Below are 17,736 nucleotides of genomic sequence, written 5' to 3'. Positions count from 1 at the left end.
AACTGAAGGTGAAGGGAGCAAACAGGGCTTATGTCTGAATACAAGGTCTTCAGCCCACCCCTGGAGGCGGCATGTCAGGATTCTCCCGAACAGAGAATTCTGGGTTCTGTTCTAATGGGGACTAGAGCGTGGCCGCTGTCATTGTAGCTTCAGAAATGTTTAAAGTGTTTGTCTTTCTTGATCACTGGAAGAGGCAAAAAAAAAAAAAAAAAAGGCAGTAAAGAATAAGGAAGGACTGAGTTTTGTACAGTCTGACTCTCTGTGTTCCCCTGAGGGTAAATTGGAAATGAAATACGAATAGAGGACTTCTCGGTGTGAGCCAGTTCAGTGTGTCAAGACAATTGCTCTCTAACCCTTCTTTGCTTTTTGACAGTAATCGGATTGCTGGGCTTGTCTTTTAAGACCTAAGTACGGACAATAAAAACAGCCCTTCGACAGGGAAAATAACCTTCCATTCTATTTTCTACTGAGCAGAGAGGAAAGAATATCAGCTGAGCCAGGGGGGTTATCAAGTGGCAGGATGCCCCTGTTTATCTTGTGAGATTCAGTTTGCTTTAAACGTTTTCACAGATCATGTGGCTGCTTTTGTATATACTTTTGTTTGTATAACTTGGAATTCTTTTTCTGCTACTTTTTTTATTTTAAACATGTCCTTGGTGTGTAGTATAAGGTTTGAGGTTGTTGTTTTTTTATAATTTGAAACATAGCATTGTTAAAGGTAATTTTGTTCATTTACATTTTATTGTTATGTTTTGCTAGCTCTGCTGTCTGTTTTGCTTCTTTTTGTTTTTGTTATAATTTGATTTCCTAAGTACTTGTGGTTTTAGGTTGACCTGGGCCTTGCTCCATGAGTCTTTCATTTTAGATTTCTTAGACCTTATCAAACTTCTTTCCTTCTTTTGAGACAGTCTTGCTCTGTCACCAGGTTGGAGTGCAGTGGCATGATCTCGGCTCACTGCGATTTCCGCCTCCTGGGTTCAAGCCATTTTCCTGCCTTGGCCTCCTGAGTAGCTGGGATTACAGGCTCGAACAACCACACCTGGCTAATTTTTGTATTTTTAGTAGAGACAGTGTTTCACTATGCTGGCCAGGCTGTTCTCTATCTCCTGACCTCATTATCTGCCCACCTCAGCCTCCCAGAGTGCTGGGATTACAGGCATGAGCCACTGTACCCAGCCCTCAAACTTGTTTTTCTTAATCTAAATCTAATAGCTAACTGGCTCAAAATTCAAGTGTTCTTATTTCTGTAGATTGCCATATATAGCTATCACAAAGCAGAGGAACTTTGGACTTTATTCTGGAAGCATCTTAAGCTGTTGGTTTCCTACTTCTGATCGCTCTCTGCCCCTCATGTCCTGGGGCTCAGGCTTGAGAAATGCATTAATTCTCAATTCTCCTTTCTGGCTTTTCCATCTCACTTGTATTCTTTCATTGCACTGATCACATATACTTAGTAACACACTATAGTAGGGTGGGCACAGAAGGGATCTAAAGGGTGTTTTGTATTCCAGGCACGTCTCTCCAAGCCCAGCCCATGGGCCTTATCTTCAAAAAGTAAAATAAGATAAAGCTAATATACTGAGGACTGAATGAGAGCAGGAGTGAGGCGTTCCTGGCACGTATCAGCTGCTTGATAAGAATTAAGCTCCCCTCCTCCACCTTGGCGGTGTTCTCAGTGGCTTTGCCCGCGAATCAACGCTTTGTCTTTTTATTGTTAAACTTGACCTTGAGGGTGTTCCTGGGTTCATCATTCTTGGCAGTATGGCGACTTTTTTGTTTTTTAATTAATAAAACAAACATTTTAATTTATTTATTTAGAGACTGACCTCTCTCTGTCACCCAGGCTGGAGTGCAGTGGCGCCATCTCGGCTCACTGCAGCCTCCGCCTCCTGGGTTCAAGCAATTCTCCTGCCTTAGCCTCCCGAGTAGCTGGGACTACAGGCATGTACCACCATGCCCAGCTAAGTTTTGTATTTTTAGTAGGGGTGGGGTTTCACCATGTTGGCCAGGCTGGTCTCGAACTCCTGAACTCAGGTGATCTACCTGCCTTGGCCTCCAAAGTGCTGGGATTACAGGCGTGAGCCATTTTAAAGTGTACAAGTATACAATTCTGTGGCCTTTAATACATTCACAGTGTTGTGCAACCCCTACCCCTATCTGGTTCTAAAACTTTTTCATCACCCCAAAAAGAGAAGGTGACTTAAGATGCCAGCTTTGGCATTAACGGGACCTCAGGTGCGTGACTTTGGTCAAGCATTGCAGTCTCCAGCTTTGGTTTTCTCATCTTTAAAGTGAAAATAACGTCGATTCTCTTTAAAATAAGGCCTTATTTTAACCACATTATTTTCAGTTTAAAGGCCATTTTAAAAAGAACTCGAGGGGCCGGGCGCGGTGGCTCACGCCTGTAATCCCAGCACTTTGGGAGGCCGAGGCGAGTGGATCACGAGGTCAACAGATCGAGACCATCCTGGTCAACATGGTGAAACCCCGTCTCTACTAAAAATACAAAAAATTAGCTGGACATGGTGGCGCGTGCCTGTAATCCCAGCTACTCAGGAGGCTGAGGCAGGAGAATTGCCTGAACCCAGGAGGCGGAGGTTGCGGTGAGCCGAGATCGCGCCATTGCACTCCAGCCTGGGTAACAAGAGCGAAACGCCGTCTCAAAAAAAAAAAAAAAGAACTCTATTGAGGTATAATGTGAACACCACAGTCAACTCATCCTACGCACTCTTTCGCACCCATCACCACAGTCCCAATTTTAGCACGTCTCATTATTTCATGTTGCCATCTCCAGCTCCTTGTAACCGAGTCCGCTTTCTGCCTCTACGGGGTTGCCTTTGTAGACATTTGTACAAATGGTAGCTGACCGTACATGGTCTCTATGCCTGGCTCTTGCACTCAGCATCCTGTTTTCGAGGTTCATCCATCTTGCCGCGGGAGGCAGCGCTTCGTTCCTCTGTGTGGCTGAGGAGGGTTCCATTGTGTGGATGGACCGTACTGATAATCCACTCCTCCATTGATGGACACAGGGGTTGTTTCCATTTCCATGATTCATATTTGCTACTGTGTGTCATTAGCAGTGCCGCGGCCCTGTGCTGGTACACAGGAGTGCGTAATTGTGGTTGGACGGGCGTGGTGGCTCACACCTATAATCCCAACACCTTGGGAGGCCAGGGCGGGTGGATCACTTGAGGCCAGGAGTTCGAGACCAGCCTGACCAACACAGTGAAACCCCACTTCTACTAAAAATAGAAAACTTAGCCAGGCATGGTGGTAGGCGCCTGTAGTCCCAACTTCTCGGGAGGCTGAGACATAAGAATGGCTTGAACCCTTGAGGCAGGTTGCAGTGAGCCGAGACCGAGCCACTGCACTCCAGCGTGGGCGACAGGCTTTTCTCTCAAGAAGAAAACAAACTATTGGTCATTGTTTATGTTATTTCCTTACTTTTTTTGTTTTAATGTGGGTGATTTCTGTGGGTTCGATAGCTTTTTTTGTCAAGCTGTTATCATCCTGAAATGTTCTTTGTTAAAGTCTTAGGAGTCACATATGGTGAGAATTCGTGTATCATCATGACTTAGGGCCATGCAGGTCACCTGCTTCACTCCTTCCTGCCACACGTGTTTACAGAGTGCCCCCTGGGTGCCAGGCCTGCAGGCTATGGATGAAACCTGTGTACCCCAAGAGGGGACAGTGACTGCATCTGTTTTGTTCAGCCCTGTAGCCCCACAGCCTGGCATGGTATTTATTGAATGAAGTGCAGCCTCTACCCTCATGTGATCCAATGCGAGTGGAAAGCCCATGGCAGACCCAGGGCTGGAAGCTCCTGTGTCGTTGGGAACACTGGTGGCCGGAGCTTGCTGGGAACAACTGGCAAGAGCGAATTAGGCCTGTCTACTTCCACCTCAATGTATGGTGACATCACTCAGATAGGCTGACATCGGCCACCGTGGGAATATTAATACCATGGAAATGGGCAGAAGCCACCAATCAGAGTGTTGCCCTCCCCTCCCCTGCCCTCCCCTGCCCTCTTCCTTTTCTTTTTTTCTGAGTGCCTAGTGTTAAGCATTTACCAGCACACCCACCTGCCTTTCCAACCTCGTAACCTATTATTCTCCTGACAAGATGTTTTTTTACAGGTGAGGAATTGAGGCACAAAGAATTGAAGGGACTTGCCCAAGGTAATGCAGCCAGAATTCAAGCCCTGGCTTCCTCGGGCTGTCCCCGCGGTGATGGGAAGACACAGCGTCACGTCTCCCCCATTCCTTCCTCCCTAGTCAGGACTCTTCTGCCAGACAACCCTGCTGCTGGGGCTGCATTTCCATCCCTCGCCAGTGTTTTCAGGGCTTTGCTTCTCAGTGTGTTCCTGAGCCACCCTCACATCCTGTCCTTTCCTTCTCAATAGGAACTCTGTGTTTTCCTTTGTTCTTGCAGAATTTCGCTAAGGAGTTTGTGATCAGTGATCGGAAGGAGCTGGAGGAAGATTTCATCAAGAGTGAGCTGAAGAAGGCGGGCGGAGCCAACTACGACGCCCAGACGGAGTAACCCCAGCCCCCCTCCCTGCCAAAGTCATCTGCCTGCTCCCCAGGGGAGGGGACCGCCGGCCTCAGCTACCAGCCCACCAGCCCACCAGGGAGAAAAGAAGCCATGTGAGGCAGCGCCCGCCACCCTGTGTCTGCAGCCCCCTCCTTCCTGCTTCCCTTACAGCCCCGCTGTGTCTCATCTCATGACGCTCATGGAACCTCTTCCTTTGATCTTTTTTCCTCCCCTCTTTTTTGTTCTAAAGGAAAATCATTTTGATGCAAGGTCCTGCCTGCCGTCAGATCCGAGGGGCCTCCTGCAGTGACCCCTTTTCCTGGAGTTTCTGTTACATGCGACGAGGTCCGCCTAGTGGGATCTGCACGGCCTCACGTTGCTTCCAGAGCCGGGGCCTGTTTTGCCATCTTGGTTTCCTTGGGCCCCTGTTCCTGCACACCACTCGGGCAGCTGGGCCAGGAGCTGCGCCCGGTGCCTGCAGCCTTCATAAGCACACACGTCCATTCCCCAATCAGACCCAGACCGCCTGGAATCTGCCCCAGCCTCCCTCCTCCCACCTCCATCCCGAGTTGCCTAAGTTGCATGTCTGGCAGAGGCAGGATTGCTTGGGGGTGAGGTCAGGGCTGGCTCAGACCGAATAAGGAGAGAAGATTTGCCTTAAAACTTGCCTGGCAGTGGCTTTACTGCACGGTCTGAAATCACCTGTTCCCACCCTCTGGACAGGCATTTCCTTGTGACACAGAGAAGGGCAAAGGTCTGAGCCCAGAGTTGACGGAGTATTTCAGGGTTCACTTCAGGGGCTCCCAAAGCTATGAGGATGCTAGGGAGAGAGGCCCCAGGTGGGGACTGGGAATTTAAGGATTGCTGGGAATGGATCCTTTAGGTTCTGGAAGCTTCTGTGCAAGCTGCGAGGATGGCTCAGGCCGCAGGGCTGCTCCACTGAGCTGGGAGCTGAGCAAAGCCCTGGTCACGGCGCCCCGAGGGCCTTCGGCTTCAATCCTACGCCCGCACCACACACTCAAAAGGATCGTTGGGTTTCGTTTTTAAAGAAAGATGAGAGTGGCTTGGTTCTTCATGAGCACATCTGATATAGCTCTTTTTCTTTTTTCCTTGCTCATTTTGTTTTGGGGAAGAAATCTGTACTGCATTGGGGTTGTGAAGAACGTCTCTGCACTCAGTTGACAGAAATAAATGTTTTTTTGTTTTTCAAAAAACAGTTTGGTTTCTGATTTGTCCTACAAAGTTCTTCACTTTGCTGTAAAAACAAAGGCAGTCATCATCGCACTCAGATTTCACAGGCGTTTACAGAGTGGCTGGGGCTGGCCCTTTCACGTTCAGGAGTTTATCTAATTCTTAGTGACCATAAGAAACAGGTGGCGCTTCTGTCCCTATTTCCTGAAAACAGGCTCAGAGGGACTCATTCACCCAAGGTCACCCAAATAGAAAGTGGCAGAGCTGGGCTCACTGCAACCTCCACCTCCCAGGTTCAAGAGATTCTCCTGCCTCAGCCTCCATACTAGCTGGGATTACTGGCACCTGCCACCATGGCAGGCTAATTTTTATATTTTTAGTAAAGATGGGGTTTCAGCTTGGCACAGTGGCAGTATCGTAGCCAATGAGGTTTATCCGTGGCGCCATAATTGCTAATTGAAAACTTTTCCCAATACCCCGCCTTCATGACTTGCAATGTAGTCGGCACTGGCAATTTCTGAGTCTCTACGGAGGCTGAATTAAAGAAAAAGGGGGTTCGCCATGTTAGCCAGGCTGGTCTTGAACTCGACCTCAGGTGAGCTGCCCACCTCGGCCTCCCAAAGTGCTGGGATTATGGGTGTGAGCCACTGCGCCTGGCCAGAGCTGGGATTTAAACTGAGATCTCTAGACACTCCTGGTGCTGTGGTTTGTGAGGGGAGCGGGGAGGCCACAGATTGGGAATCGAGATGGGACCATAGGCTCTGCTGTTTTTTGAGTGGCCATAACTCCCATCTGCCTTTTCAGGAAAAGCCAGGAGAAAGTATCTTCCCTCACTGGCTGTGACATCCTTTCTGAGGTTATCCTCCAGCTGAAAAACTGGACTTCCAGCACACCATACCCTGTGGGAACCCAGAATCAGGCCAGAGGAGTTTCAAACACAGACAGCTGGGCTTGAAGGAGCTGAGCGTGGAGCCGGGAGGGTGCGGGGGAGAGGGCAGAAGCCAGAATCAGAGCAGGAAGGAATCCTACAAGGTGCAGGCAAGGCCCTGATCATGCTGCCCAGGGAAGCATGTGTCACCACCACCCCCAGCCCCAGTCTGCCCTCATCTGCATCTTTGAAAACACAGATGAGGCCTCCATTCTAGCCACATGTGAGTTCTAATTTCTGCTCATCTGTTCACAGCTGTGTGGCCTTAGGCACGTTAGTTAACCTCTCAGCCTCGGTTTCCTCATCTGCAAAACGGACAACATTGTCTATGTATAGAAAGCCTTAAGGAGCAGTGAGGATAGTGCATGCAAAGGGCATCTGTTGAGGCGCGATGTTCTTACCTCGCACCTGCCACTGGTCTTGTTAGCTCTGTGGGCTTACATTTTTTCCTATACCTAGAACCGAGGCAGCTAAACTAGGTCTGCTCCCAGTGCACGGGTTTTAGCGACGGTCCGAACCTGGGCTCAGTAGGTACATGACTTCACTCGTGCATTCCGGCCCAGCAAGCCTTCCATCCTCTTCTGGAATCTCCTGGTTGGCCAAGCCCTCTTCCAGGCTCACCGCCCACCCCACTCCCTGCTCCGAAGCAGACTAGAAAGAATGAGCAGCTCTCAAATCTGCCCCTAGGCCTATGGTCTCACCCCTGACTCTGAATTAGGTTCACTGGGAGCTTTGAAAATACAGATGAGGCCTCCCTATTTCAGACCAGTGAAATCCGAGTGCCAAACTCAACAAACACCAGCTTTTCCTTTCCAGATGGCTGCAGAAGTGGCCCTGATCCCAGGCAGGAGGGGCTGGGAGGGAGGCCCGAATCTCCCTCCAGTCGGTTCCTCTTGTGAATGGAATATTTGTTTTTGTTTTGTTTTGAGACAGGATCTCACTCTGCTGCCCAGGCTGGAGTACAGTGGCATGATCACAGCTCACTGCAGCCTCCATCTCCTGGGCTCAGTCGATCCTTCTACCTCAGCCTCCTGAGTAGCTGGGACTACAGGTACACCACCATGCCCAGCTAATTTTTCTATTTCTTTTGCAGATAGGAAGTCTCCCTATGCTGCCCAGGCTGGTCTCAAACTCCTGGACTCAAGCAATCCTCCCACCTTGGCCTCAGAGTGCTGGGCTTATAGGCGTGAGCCCCTGCACCCAGCCATGAGTGGAATCTTGAAGGGCAAGTGCAGACAGAGGTTTATTGAGCTCCTACTATGTGCCAGGCACTGTTCTAGGTATGGGGATTTGATGCTGAGCAAACTCAGCCAGACACCTTCAAGGAGGCTGAGTCCAGCAGGGATGACGGATATTAACTAGCTTGTCCCAGCAGAGGTTGTGTGTTTCCAGAGGAGGGTAAGTTCCCTTCTGAGAAAAAAGCCCAGGTTCCATGAGAGAAGATCACAAAGGCCCTGGATCTGGCTGGGGTATCTGGGAGGACTTCCCTGAGCAGGTGGGACCTGAGCTGAGAACACAGGGAGACAAAGGAAGGAACAGGAAAGCGGGGACACAGGCTGCGTGGAACCTTTGCCCCCAGCTGTAGCAGGGTCCGAAGCAGCTTGTTGTGGGGTTTACTGGCCCCCCTAAATTCAGGATGATCTTTATAAAGACCCTCTTTCTACATAAGGTCACATTTACAGGTTCTGGGACACAGATCTTTTGGGAGCCATCATTCTGCCCACTTCACAGGGCACAAGGAACCTTCTAGAAGAGGCAGACCAGCAGAGACCAGTCTCTCTCTAGAGGGAAAGAGAGTTCACTTTAACTCGAAAAGTGCAGCTTGGGCCCTTGCTGGGAATCCCGAGGGGACCCTGAGACCACTGAAGGCAGAGAAGCCCTGCTTTTTGGTTTTTTCTTTAGAGATGGAGTCTCGCACTGTCACCTAGGCTGGAGTACAGTGGTGCAACCTTGGCACTGCAGCCTCTGCCTTTTGGGTTCCAATGATTCTCCAGCCTCAGCCTCTCCTGTAGCTGGGATTACAGGTGCCCGCCACCATGCCCGGCTAAGTTTTGTGTTGTTAGAAGAGGCGGGGTTTCACCATGTTGGTCAGGCTGGTCTCAAACTCCTGACCTCAAGTGTTCCACTCTCCTCAGCCCCACAAAGTGCTGGGATTACAGGCATGAGCTACCACAGCTGGCCAAATAAATTCTTAAGTCATAAAAATAAGGGAAAATGTTGTTTGGAGCTTCTCTTTTCTTCAGGATTATGCCTTAATTTTGAGCCTTTCCCTGCACATCAGAGCAGTTCATCCTAAACTGAAGAGAAGCTCACCTCTCCAGCTGCAGCTCCAAGCAAACTTGTTGCTACCCCTTGCCGCCCCCTCCCAGCATCCCGTGGTCAAGGGCAAACTTCCGGCAGGGCTGGAGGGGCTCTGCATGTCCCTCCAGCCAGGACCTCGTCCACCTTCCTCCTCCCATGCCTGCATCCGGGCCCTGACATCCTTCCTCTGCTTTTCTGAAGACCTCTCTCTTTCCCTCTAGAGAGAGACTGGTCTCTGCTGGTCTGCCTCTTCTAGAAGGTTCCCTGTGCCCTGTGAAGTGGGCTGAATGATGGCTCCCAAAAGATCTGTGTCCCAGAACCCGTGAATGTGACCTTATGTAGAAAGAGGGTCTTTATAAATATAATTAAAGATCATCCTGGATTTGGGGGGGCCAGTAAACCCCACAACAGGCTTCACAGGGAGATGTGAGACAGAGACAACACATAAGAGAGATGAGAGACGAGAGAGACGGCCTCGGGAAGACAGAGGCAGAGACGGGAGTGAGGCCGCTACGAGCCTGGAGCCACCAGCAGCTGGAAGAGGCAGGAAGGAGCCTCCTGTAGTTTGATTTTTGACTTCTGACCTCTAGAATCGTGAGAGAATATCTTTCTGTTAAGCCCCTGGTGTGGTGACTGGCCATGGCACTCATGGGGACTGAATACGCCTCTTCCCTTCCTCCTCCAGTTGCTTCTACCCTCCCCCACTAACTGTGCACCTCTCCGGGGCAGATCCCCATCCCAGTGCCTGGTGTGAGGCCCCACACACAGTAGGTGCTCACTAAGTGGTCAGTGAGTCAGCTTCAGTGGAGTTCCCCAGCCTGAAAGTGGAGGAGGTGGGGCCCTGCCCAGTTCTTCGAGCCCACACAGTGTCCATACCTGCTCAGATGGCACTCACACCTAGTCCTTGATGAGCTAGGCACTGAGACCAGGGCCTGCCCAGCTTTCTCAGTGTGGTGCTGGCTCCCACCTCTGGCTCTGCCCTAGAGCCGGCCCTGGAGGGCAGCTGTCCTGGGCCCCTGTCCACCTGTCAGCTCCTCCACCCCAGAGCCGGCCCTGGAGGGCAGCTGTCCTGGGCCCCTGTCCACCTGTCAGCTCCTCCATCCCAGCGGCTTGACCCTATTACCCTGAGTCCTCCTCCCTGTAATCGTCTCTGAGTCTTAAGATACCATTGCCAGAAGGGGGCTGGTGCAGGCTTGCAGAGGCCTCACTCCAATCTCTGCAGGCTGCTTCAGGCCTCGGGCTCTGCCAGGTGCTCCCCAGGTGGCAGGTGTGGAACTCTGGCTCCCTCTGGGTGGGGCAGGAGAGGCCGGTGTTGCTCTGAGGCTGAAGGCACAGCAGCCGGTCTGGGGCAGGGGCTGCTCTCTGTCTGCCTGTGCTGGGAACTGGTGGAGGGAGCTGCCCTGCAACTGGAGGACAAGGGAGTAAAGAGGCCCCTTTGAACTAGGAGCGCTGGCTCATGACTTTGGGAGCCCGAGGCAGGAGGATTGCTTGATCCCTGGAGTTCGGGTCCAGACTACAGAACAGAGAGAGACTTTATCGCAGGGAAAAAAAAATACAGATGGGATCTTGCTATGCTGTCCAGGCTGGTCTTAAGCTCCTGGGCTCAAGGGATCCTCCAGCTTCAGCCTCCCAAAGTGGTGCGATTATAGGCATGAGCCACTGTGCCCGGCCAGAAACCCCATCTCTATGAAAAATAAAAATTAGCAGGGAATGGTGATGTGTGTCTGTGGTCCCAGCCACTCAGGAGGCTGAGGGGGAGAATTGCTTGAGTCCAGGAGGTCAAGTTTGCAGTGAGCCATGAACGTGCCACTGAACTCCAGCATGAGCAACAGAGCAAGACTCTGTCTCAAAAAAAAAAAAGAAAAAGAAAAATGCCCCTTTGAACTGAAGGCTAAAGTCCCTGGGTTATTTTTGGTAAAGCTGAGAGAATGAGAGCAGGCATTGAATTCTTTCTCCTTGGCTCATCTCCAGCAGTTCTTATGTCCAGTGTCACTGCCGAGGACAGGCCATGCCACTGTGTGTGCAGGCGAGACAAGCTGTGAAGACTGATAAATCCTGAACCTAATGGCAGGTGTAAAAGGCAGCTGACAAAGTGACAGCGGCGCAGCGATAACACCTGTGCTAAATTTCCAAACAAAATCCTAAGCCCTTGGCTACGAGCGCATCCACCTGAGCAGAGGTACATCCGGCAGGATGAGAAAGAGAGGTAAGCCTGGGACAGGGCGGGAGGAGGGCAAGTCAGCACTTCTGTGGAGCTTTGGTGTGTCTGTCTGAATGTGTGTATTTTTAAAAAGTTGAAGGACCCAGTGTGGTGGCTGACGCCTGGAATCCCAGCACTGTGGGAGGTCAAGGCAGGCAGATTACAAAGTCAGGAGTTCGAGATCAGCCTGACCAACATGGTGAAACCCTGTCTCTACTAAAAATACAAAAATTAGCCAGGCGTGGTGGTGGGCGCCTGTAATCCCAGCTACTAGGGAGGCTGAGGCAGGAGAATCACTTGAACCCGGGAGGCGGAGGTTGTGGTGAGCCAAGATTGTGCCCCTGAACTCCAGCCTGAGCGACAGAGCGAGGCTGCATCTCAAAAAAAAAAAAAAAAACTGAAGGAAATAACTAAGACGCTAGCATCTGGGTGACACACCTTACGGTTGCTTATAGTAAGACGTTAGCATCTGCGTGGCTCACAACTTTGGGAGGCCGAGGCACAGGAGGATCGCGTGAGCCCTGGAGTTTCAGACCAGCTGAGGGAACAAAGAGAGACTTTATCTCAGGGAAAAAAAAAAATAGAGACAGGATCCTGCTATGTTGTCCAGGCTGGTCTCAAGCTCCTGGGCTCAAGTGATCTTCCAGCTTCGGCCTCCCAAAGTGGTGGGATTATTACCTTCAGCCAAGGGGTAGGTGGAAAGTAGAGAATTTTCCCTCTTTTTCTGTTTGGAGTGTTAAAGTTTAGAAATGCTTTTTAAACAAGGTGGATGTACATGTGGTACCTCCAGCAGTCAGAGGGAGGAATGTTGAGCTGCTCACCGGAGCAGGTGATTTGGTTTACAGTGCACCTGGCGGAGGTCGGCAGGCAGCAGAGAAGAAAGCAATAGTGTTCCTATAGAGGGTCCGTGAAGAACAGAGACGACAGGTTGCCGCTCCGTGCGTTCTGAGGCTGAAGATTCAAACACTACAATGCGGCTAGTTGCTACTGAGAACGAAATTCTTTGAAAGGTCAAAACCGAATGGCCCCAAAAGCTCCCGGTGCCCTCCTGCCAGCTGCCTCCCTCAGCCTGGGGGCACCCACTGCCCAGGCCCTCATTTCCTGTCCCCCGTCTCCGTCCCCAGCCTCCTCAGATGCCTTCCGCCTGGGTGCTGGCTGCAGCAGGGGAGCGTCTTACACACCTGTCTGGCTCCTCCAGCTCCTGGCCCAGTGCCTGGCAAACAGTGGGAGCCCAGTCGCTGCTGGCTTCATAGATGGATGCCACCTAAGTGAGCTCGCACCACAAAGAGACCAGCAATCCTTCAATCCCATCTCCAGGTCAGCTTTTAGAGCTGCGTTTCTCAAAGGCCGCCCCCAGGAAACACCTGCAGCAAAACCACCCTGCATATTTACAAAAATGCAGATTCCCGGGCCCCCACTCCAGACCCAGTGAGTTTCAACCTTTGGAGATTGTCCCAGAACTACATTTTAAGCGAGTTTACCAGGTGATTCTTAGCTATTCCTATGAAAATATCCTTACAGAGGATGGAGCCTAATGAGGCTTTTTCCCAGTGTTTGGAATGTGTGGTCTGGGGACCGAAGCGCTAGCGTCACCTGGACACTTGCTTGATCAGCAGACTCTACAAGCCCCAACCCAGGCACACCCAGGGCAGGCAGTGATCTGTGTTTGAGCAAACCCTCAGGGCCAAGCAGGAGCATGCTGGAGGTGAAAAACCATCGCTTTGGCCCACAACCCTATTCTCTTCCTTTTTGCTAGAAAACAAACTTTGATTTCATTTTAGAAGAATTATCGTTATTATTTTTTGGGACGGGTTCTCACTCTGTTGCCCAGACTAGAGTGCAGTGTCTTGATCATGGCTCATGCCTTGACTGCTCAGACTCAAGCGATCCTCCCACTTCAGCCTCCCAAGTAGCTGGGACTACAGGCGCCCGCAGGCCACCACGTCCAGCTTTGTGTGTGTGTGTGTGTGTGTGTGTGTGTGTGTGTGTGAATGTAGAGACGGGGTTTCGCCATGTTGCTCAGGCTGGTCTCGAACTCCTGGGTTCAAGCTATCTGCCCGTCTTGGCATCCCAAAGTGCTGGGGTTACAGGGGTGAGACACTGTGTCCAGCCATTAGAGGAATTTTTGGAACAAACTTAATTTGTTTATTTTATAAGCCTTTACATGACATCATAAAAAATACTGAAGAAAACACCTTATACTCTACATCTCTAAAGTCACTGCTGTCACATTTGGGGTACAGCTTTGCAGATTGTGTTTTAACATTTTAAGCTCCGGGGTACACGTGCAGGATGTGCAGGTTTGTTACATAGGTAAGTGTGTGCCATGGTAATTTGCTGCACCTATCAACCCACCACCTGGGTACTAAGCCCAGCATGCATTAGCTACTTTTCCTAATGCTCTCCCTCCCCTCTCCCTGAGGACTTCGTAATGCAGCCTGTACATCTTTATTTTCAAAAATTAAGATTCTGCTCTGTTTATATTTTTATAATGTACTTTTTTTCACATCAATATATGGTGAACACCTTTTCACACCTATGAATACTATTCACCATTTTTTGTGGCTGATATTGGTTAGCTGAATAATAATTCCTATCACCAGACCTCTATGGCTGGATACTTAGAACTAGAATTGGCACACCGGTGACAAGCTGGATTCGGCCCCCTGACATGACAGGACTGCACACATATGGCCATTTACTGCAGGGAGCATGCCACCCTTGAACTAACAGGAAACTGACGTCATCGGACTTGTGCAGTGCATGACCTGCACAACGGTGCCTGGAAGCCCCAATCCACCCAAAGTCTGGATTGGTTGCTAACATTTAAAGATGAAAAGATTTCACATAAAAATCTAGCTTTCAGCTTTTCTTGACAAACCTGAAGATCCAATCACTCTGGGTTTACATTCTTGCAAATTAACACAAGGCTATGACTGAGCTGCAGCTGTCGACACGGACGGGGGCAGGGGAAGTGCCCACCAGCCCCCGAGTACCCACCGAACCTCCCTGCCGGCCTTTCATTAGCTCCTTTGCATCGTCTCTTCGCTTCCTGTGAGCATTTGCGTTTGCCACCCCAGGGTGACACTGTTAAATGTCTTCTGAAGGAATCATTCTTCAAAGTCACAATAGTCTGGAGACAGAAGACGCTTCCTTTACTTCATTGATATAGCCCAGATGGGGAGTTGCTATGACAACTCTGGGACCATATTGTAGATTGCTTCTGGGAGGATCACAGAGCATCCTCCAAGAAGCAGTGGCCCCTCCCCCGAGCCTGCCTCCCACCCCGGCTCCACGGGCAGTAACTTCCAGCAGGGAGGCAGTTCCAGTTGCTATTGAGCAGGGAATAAAGAGGCGTGCTTGCAGAACAGAACGTTGGCTCGGAAAGGGCACAGGGATCATTGAGTACCACAAGCTGAGGTTCCTCCCCTACAAAGCATTCCTTTTACTATTCACCTCCCATGCATTTTATATTTTGGAACAATTGTCTTCTAGACAAACTCGACTTAGGAAGCACAGATTTGTTTTCTTATTTAAAAATAAAATAAAGAAATGAATAGTGGCCGCCAATGTCATCATGTGGTTCAGCAAATAGATTCTAAGCCTGGCTCTGTCATTTAGTTGCTGTGTGACCTTGGGCAAGTCACAAAACCTCTCTGAGCCTGAGTTTCACCACCTTTTAAACAGTAATAGCAACAGCAGTCCCAATCATGTACGGTAGCAGCAAAACACCTGATGCGCAGTAATGCGCGAAGCTCTCAGCGCGGTGCTCGGCGAGCAGCAGCCCTCAGGGCAGGGCAGCCACTGACACTGCTGTGATGATCAGTAATCAACAGAGCGTGCGCTTCGCAGGAATGATCTGCCCGGCCACACCGGGGTCAAAGCAGAGAAACTCCATCCCCGATACTGTGTTTAAAGACCATGAGGTCACCCAAGTAACCTAGACTGGAAATCATGTAGAGGTGTCAGGCTTCCCTTGCAGCTGGAGTGCTCATATCCTTTGTATACTTGGCGCCGCTCAAATCTCATGTTGAATTGTAGTACCCAGTGTGGGAGGTGGGGCCTGGTGGGAGGTGAGCGGATCATGCGCGTGGACCCTCCCCTCCCCTCCCCTCCCCTCCCCTCCCCTCCCCTCCCCTCCGCCTCACTTTGTCGCCCAGGCTGGAGTGCAGTACCGCGACAGCTCACAGCAGCCTCCGCCTTCCGGGTAGGGCGGTTTTCTCATGGATGGTTTAGCCCAGGCCCTTGGTGCTGTATCGCGATAGTGAGTCAATTCTCGTGAGGTCTCGTTGTTTGTGTGGCACCTCACCCCATCTCCTGCTCCTGTTCATGCCACGTGACGGGCCTGCTCCCTCTCTGCCTTCTGCCATGTTTGGAAGCTTCCTGGGACCTCCCCAGAAGCAGGTGCCGGTGCTACGCTCTCCCTACGGCCTGCAGAACCGTGAGCCAATTACATCTCTTACAAAGTACGCGGTCTCAGGTGTTTCTTTCTAGCAATACAAGCATGGCCCAGCTCAGACAGTGATAGCTGCATTGTCTCCTGCCTCCTGGGCCCCAGTCTGGGTCTTGGCCTCCGTGGTGTGATCCCCATCCTGCTGCGACTCTTGGTACTCAGCGTCCGTTCCCACTTCCAGGGTTTTCAACGCAGGAAACTTAAAATGAATTACCCAGACTCTCACATTCAGAGTTCTGGGGGCACATTTGGTTGTGCCAGTTAAGCATGTTCACATGAGATTTGGAAGACAGGAGGGAGAGGGAGCCATCTCTCAGTGGCCCGTTTTCTCTTGGCAAGCAAGGCTGGGGGATACGTGTCCAGTCTCCAGCTTTGCGGGTGCCTGGAGGCAGGTGCGGAGGCAGCCGCGGGGCCTCCGATCACTGCGCCGCAGCTCTGAGGGTGTGTTCTTAGCTCAGCAATCTCTTGGGCAGGTTTCTGATTCTCCACATGGCAGCCCTGCTGGTGAGTCGGTTCTGCAGCGTCTGGGGTTCTTACCGTCCTCCAGCATCAAGGTAAGATTGCCTTCTGCCTGAAATACTTACATAGGGGAGAAAATTTTTCATTTTCTTGTGCCCACCTTAGGTCCCTTGGCTGAGGCCCTGTGAACTGACAAAAGGTTGAGGCTGCAATGAGCTGTCAAGGTGCCACTGCACTCCAGCCTGGGCGACAGAGTGAGACCCTGTCTCAGGACACATTAACAAGAGAAAAACCAACAGCAGTTAATTAGCCTGTGCGTCACAAATACACCCAGGGCCGCCACTGACGAGTAGCTCCAGGGCAGGGAGATGAGCTTGCATTCAATCTTAACAAAAAACAGCAACACATCTGGACAAAAGTGACAAAAAAGGACTTGGAGTTTCTGGGGCAACAGAAGACTGGAGGGAAGGCATAGATGGGGAAACCGATAGAAGATAAGGGCAGGTTGGCAAAGTTTGTCACGTAGATTCATCTGGTGCCATCTGGGCAGTAAGGGTCTAGGGCTGTGTCTGGTGATGAATTTCTGCCCTTCCTGGTAGAAAGATGGCCAGAGGCACCGTTAGAAATCCACGTCCTGCTTTTAGGACTGGGTGCGGTGGCTTATGCCTGTAATCCCAGCACTTTGGGAGGCTGAGGCTGGCAGATCACTTGAGGTCAGGAGTTCTAGACCAGGCTGGCCAACATGGTGAAACCACATCTCTACTAAAAAGAAAAAAACTAGCTGGGCATTGTGGCAGGTGAGACTACTTCCAAATAGTCTCAGCTACTTGGAAGGCTGAGGCAGGAGAATTGTAATTGCTTGAACCTGGGAGATGGAGGCTGCAGAGAGCTGAGATCGCGCCCCTGCACTGCAGCCTGGGCAACAAGAGCAAAACTCCGCCTCAAAAAAAAGGAGGAAGGGCTGGGGGAAAAATTAGCTGGGCATGGTGGTGTGCACCTGTAGTTCCAGCTACTCAGGAAGCTGAGGCAGGAGAATCATTTGAGCCTGGTAGGTGGACGTTACAGTGAGCCGAGATTGCGCCACTGCATTCCAGCCTGGGCTACTGAGTGACCTCTGTCTCAAAAAAAAAAACAACAACCAAAAAGAAATCTATGTCGTGCTTAAATAGGAGAGGGCAGAGGTTTTCCTGTATCTGCTTTTTCTCAACTGCCTTCAGCTCAAAATAATCCTGATACCTGAATGGCATATTTTGGGGCAGCCTAGTTTGCAACCCTCAGGCAGAAAAGAATGGTTCCTACTTTTGGCATGGAGCCTGACTTATTACCCACTGCTCCCCTGGCAACCCATCCCTGCTGCCTGGTGTGTGGGCCCGCCCTGCTCCATCCTCTCCAGCTGGGGCTTGACCCTCAGCCTGATTCAGGGCTCAGGGGTGCTGTTGACCTCCAGTGTAGACAATCCCTCTACCCTGTGGCTGCCTGCACAGAGGTATTTGGGCCCCTCTGAGAGAACAGAACATGGGGTGTGGTTCCAGGTCCTCACCATGCTCTGATTTCTAGACCTCTCACTTAACCATGAGGAAGTTCAAGAGTCACTAAGAAATAGTTCAGAACTAAAAATAGCAAGTCTAGGCTGGACACAGTGGCTCATGGCTGCAATCCCAGCACTTTGGG

At 50.8% G+C, this 17,736-nt stretch overlaps 1 protein-coding gene and 1 non-coding gene across 2 annotated transcripts in view; both read left to right on the top strand.

Moving 5' to 3' along the window:
* Positions 1 to 5,747, top strand: part of COTL1 (coactosin like F-actin binding protein 1) — a 46,772-nt gene extending 41,025 nt beyond the window's left edge. The window contains exon 4 of the mRNA XM_002761216.7: positions 4,432 to 5,747. Within this exon, the coding sequence (XP_002761262.1) occupies positions 4,432 to 4,542 (111 nt within the window). The 3' untranslated portion in view covers positions 4,543 to 5,747. The remainder of the gene's footprint in view (positions 1 to 4,431) is intronic.
* A 372-nt stretch (positions 5,748 to 6,119) lies between these two features.
* Positions 6,120 to 6,258, top strand: LOC118149830 (U4 spliceosomal RNA). Its single transcript, XR_004737540.1, has one exon. It is a non-coding gene; the product is annotated as a U4 spliceosomal RNA (small nuclear RNA).
* Positions 6,259 to 17,736: the final 11,478 nt, after the last annotated feature.

This window comes from Callithrix jacchus, chromosome 20, assembly GCF_049354715.1.
Source record: "Callithrix jacchus isolate 240 chromosome 20, calJac240_pri, whole genome shotgun sequence".
Taxonomy (NCBI): Eukaryota; Metazoa; Chordata; class Mammalia; order Primates; family Cebidae; genus Callithrix; species Callithrix jacchus.
This window is presented reverse-complemented; position numbering and strand designations above follow the sequence as displayed.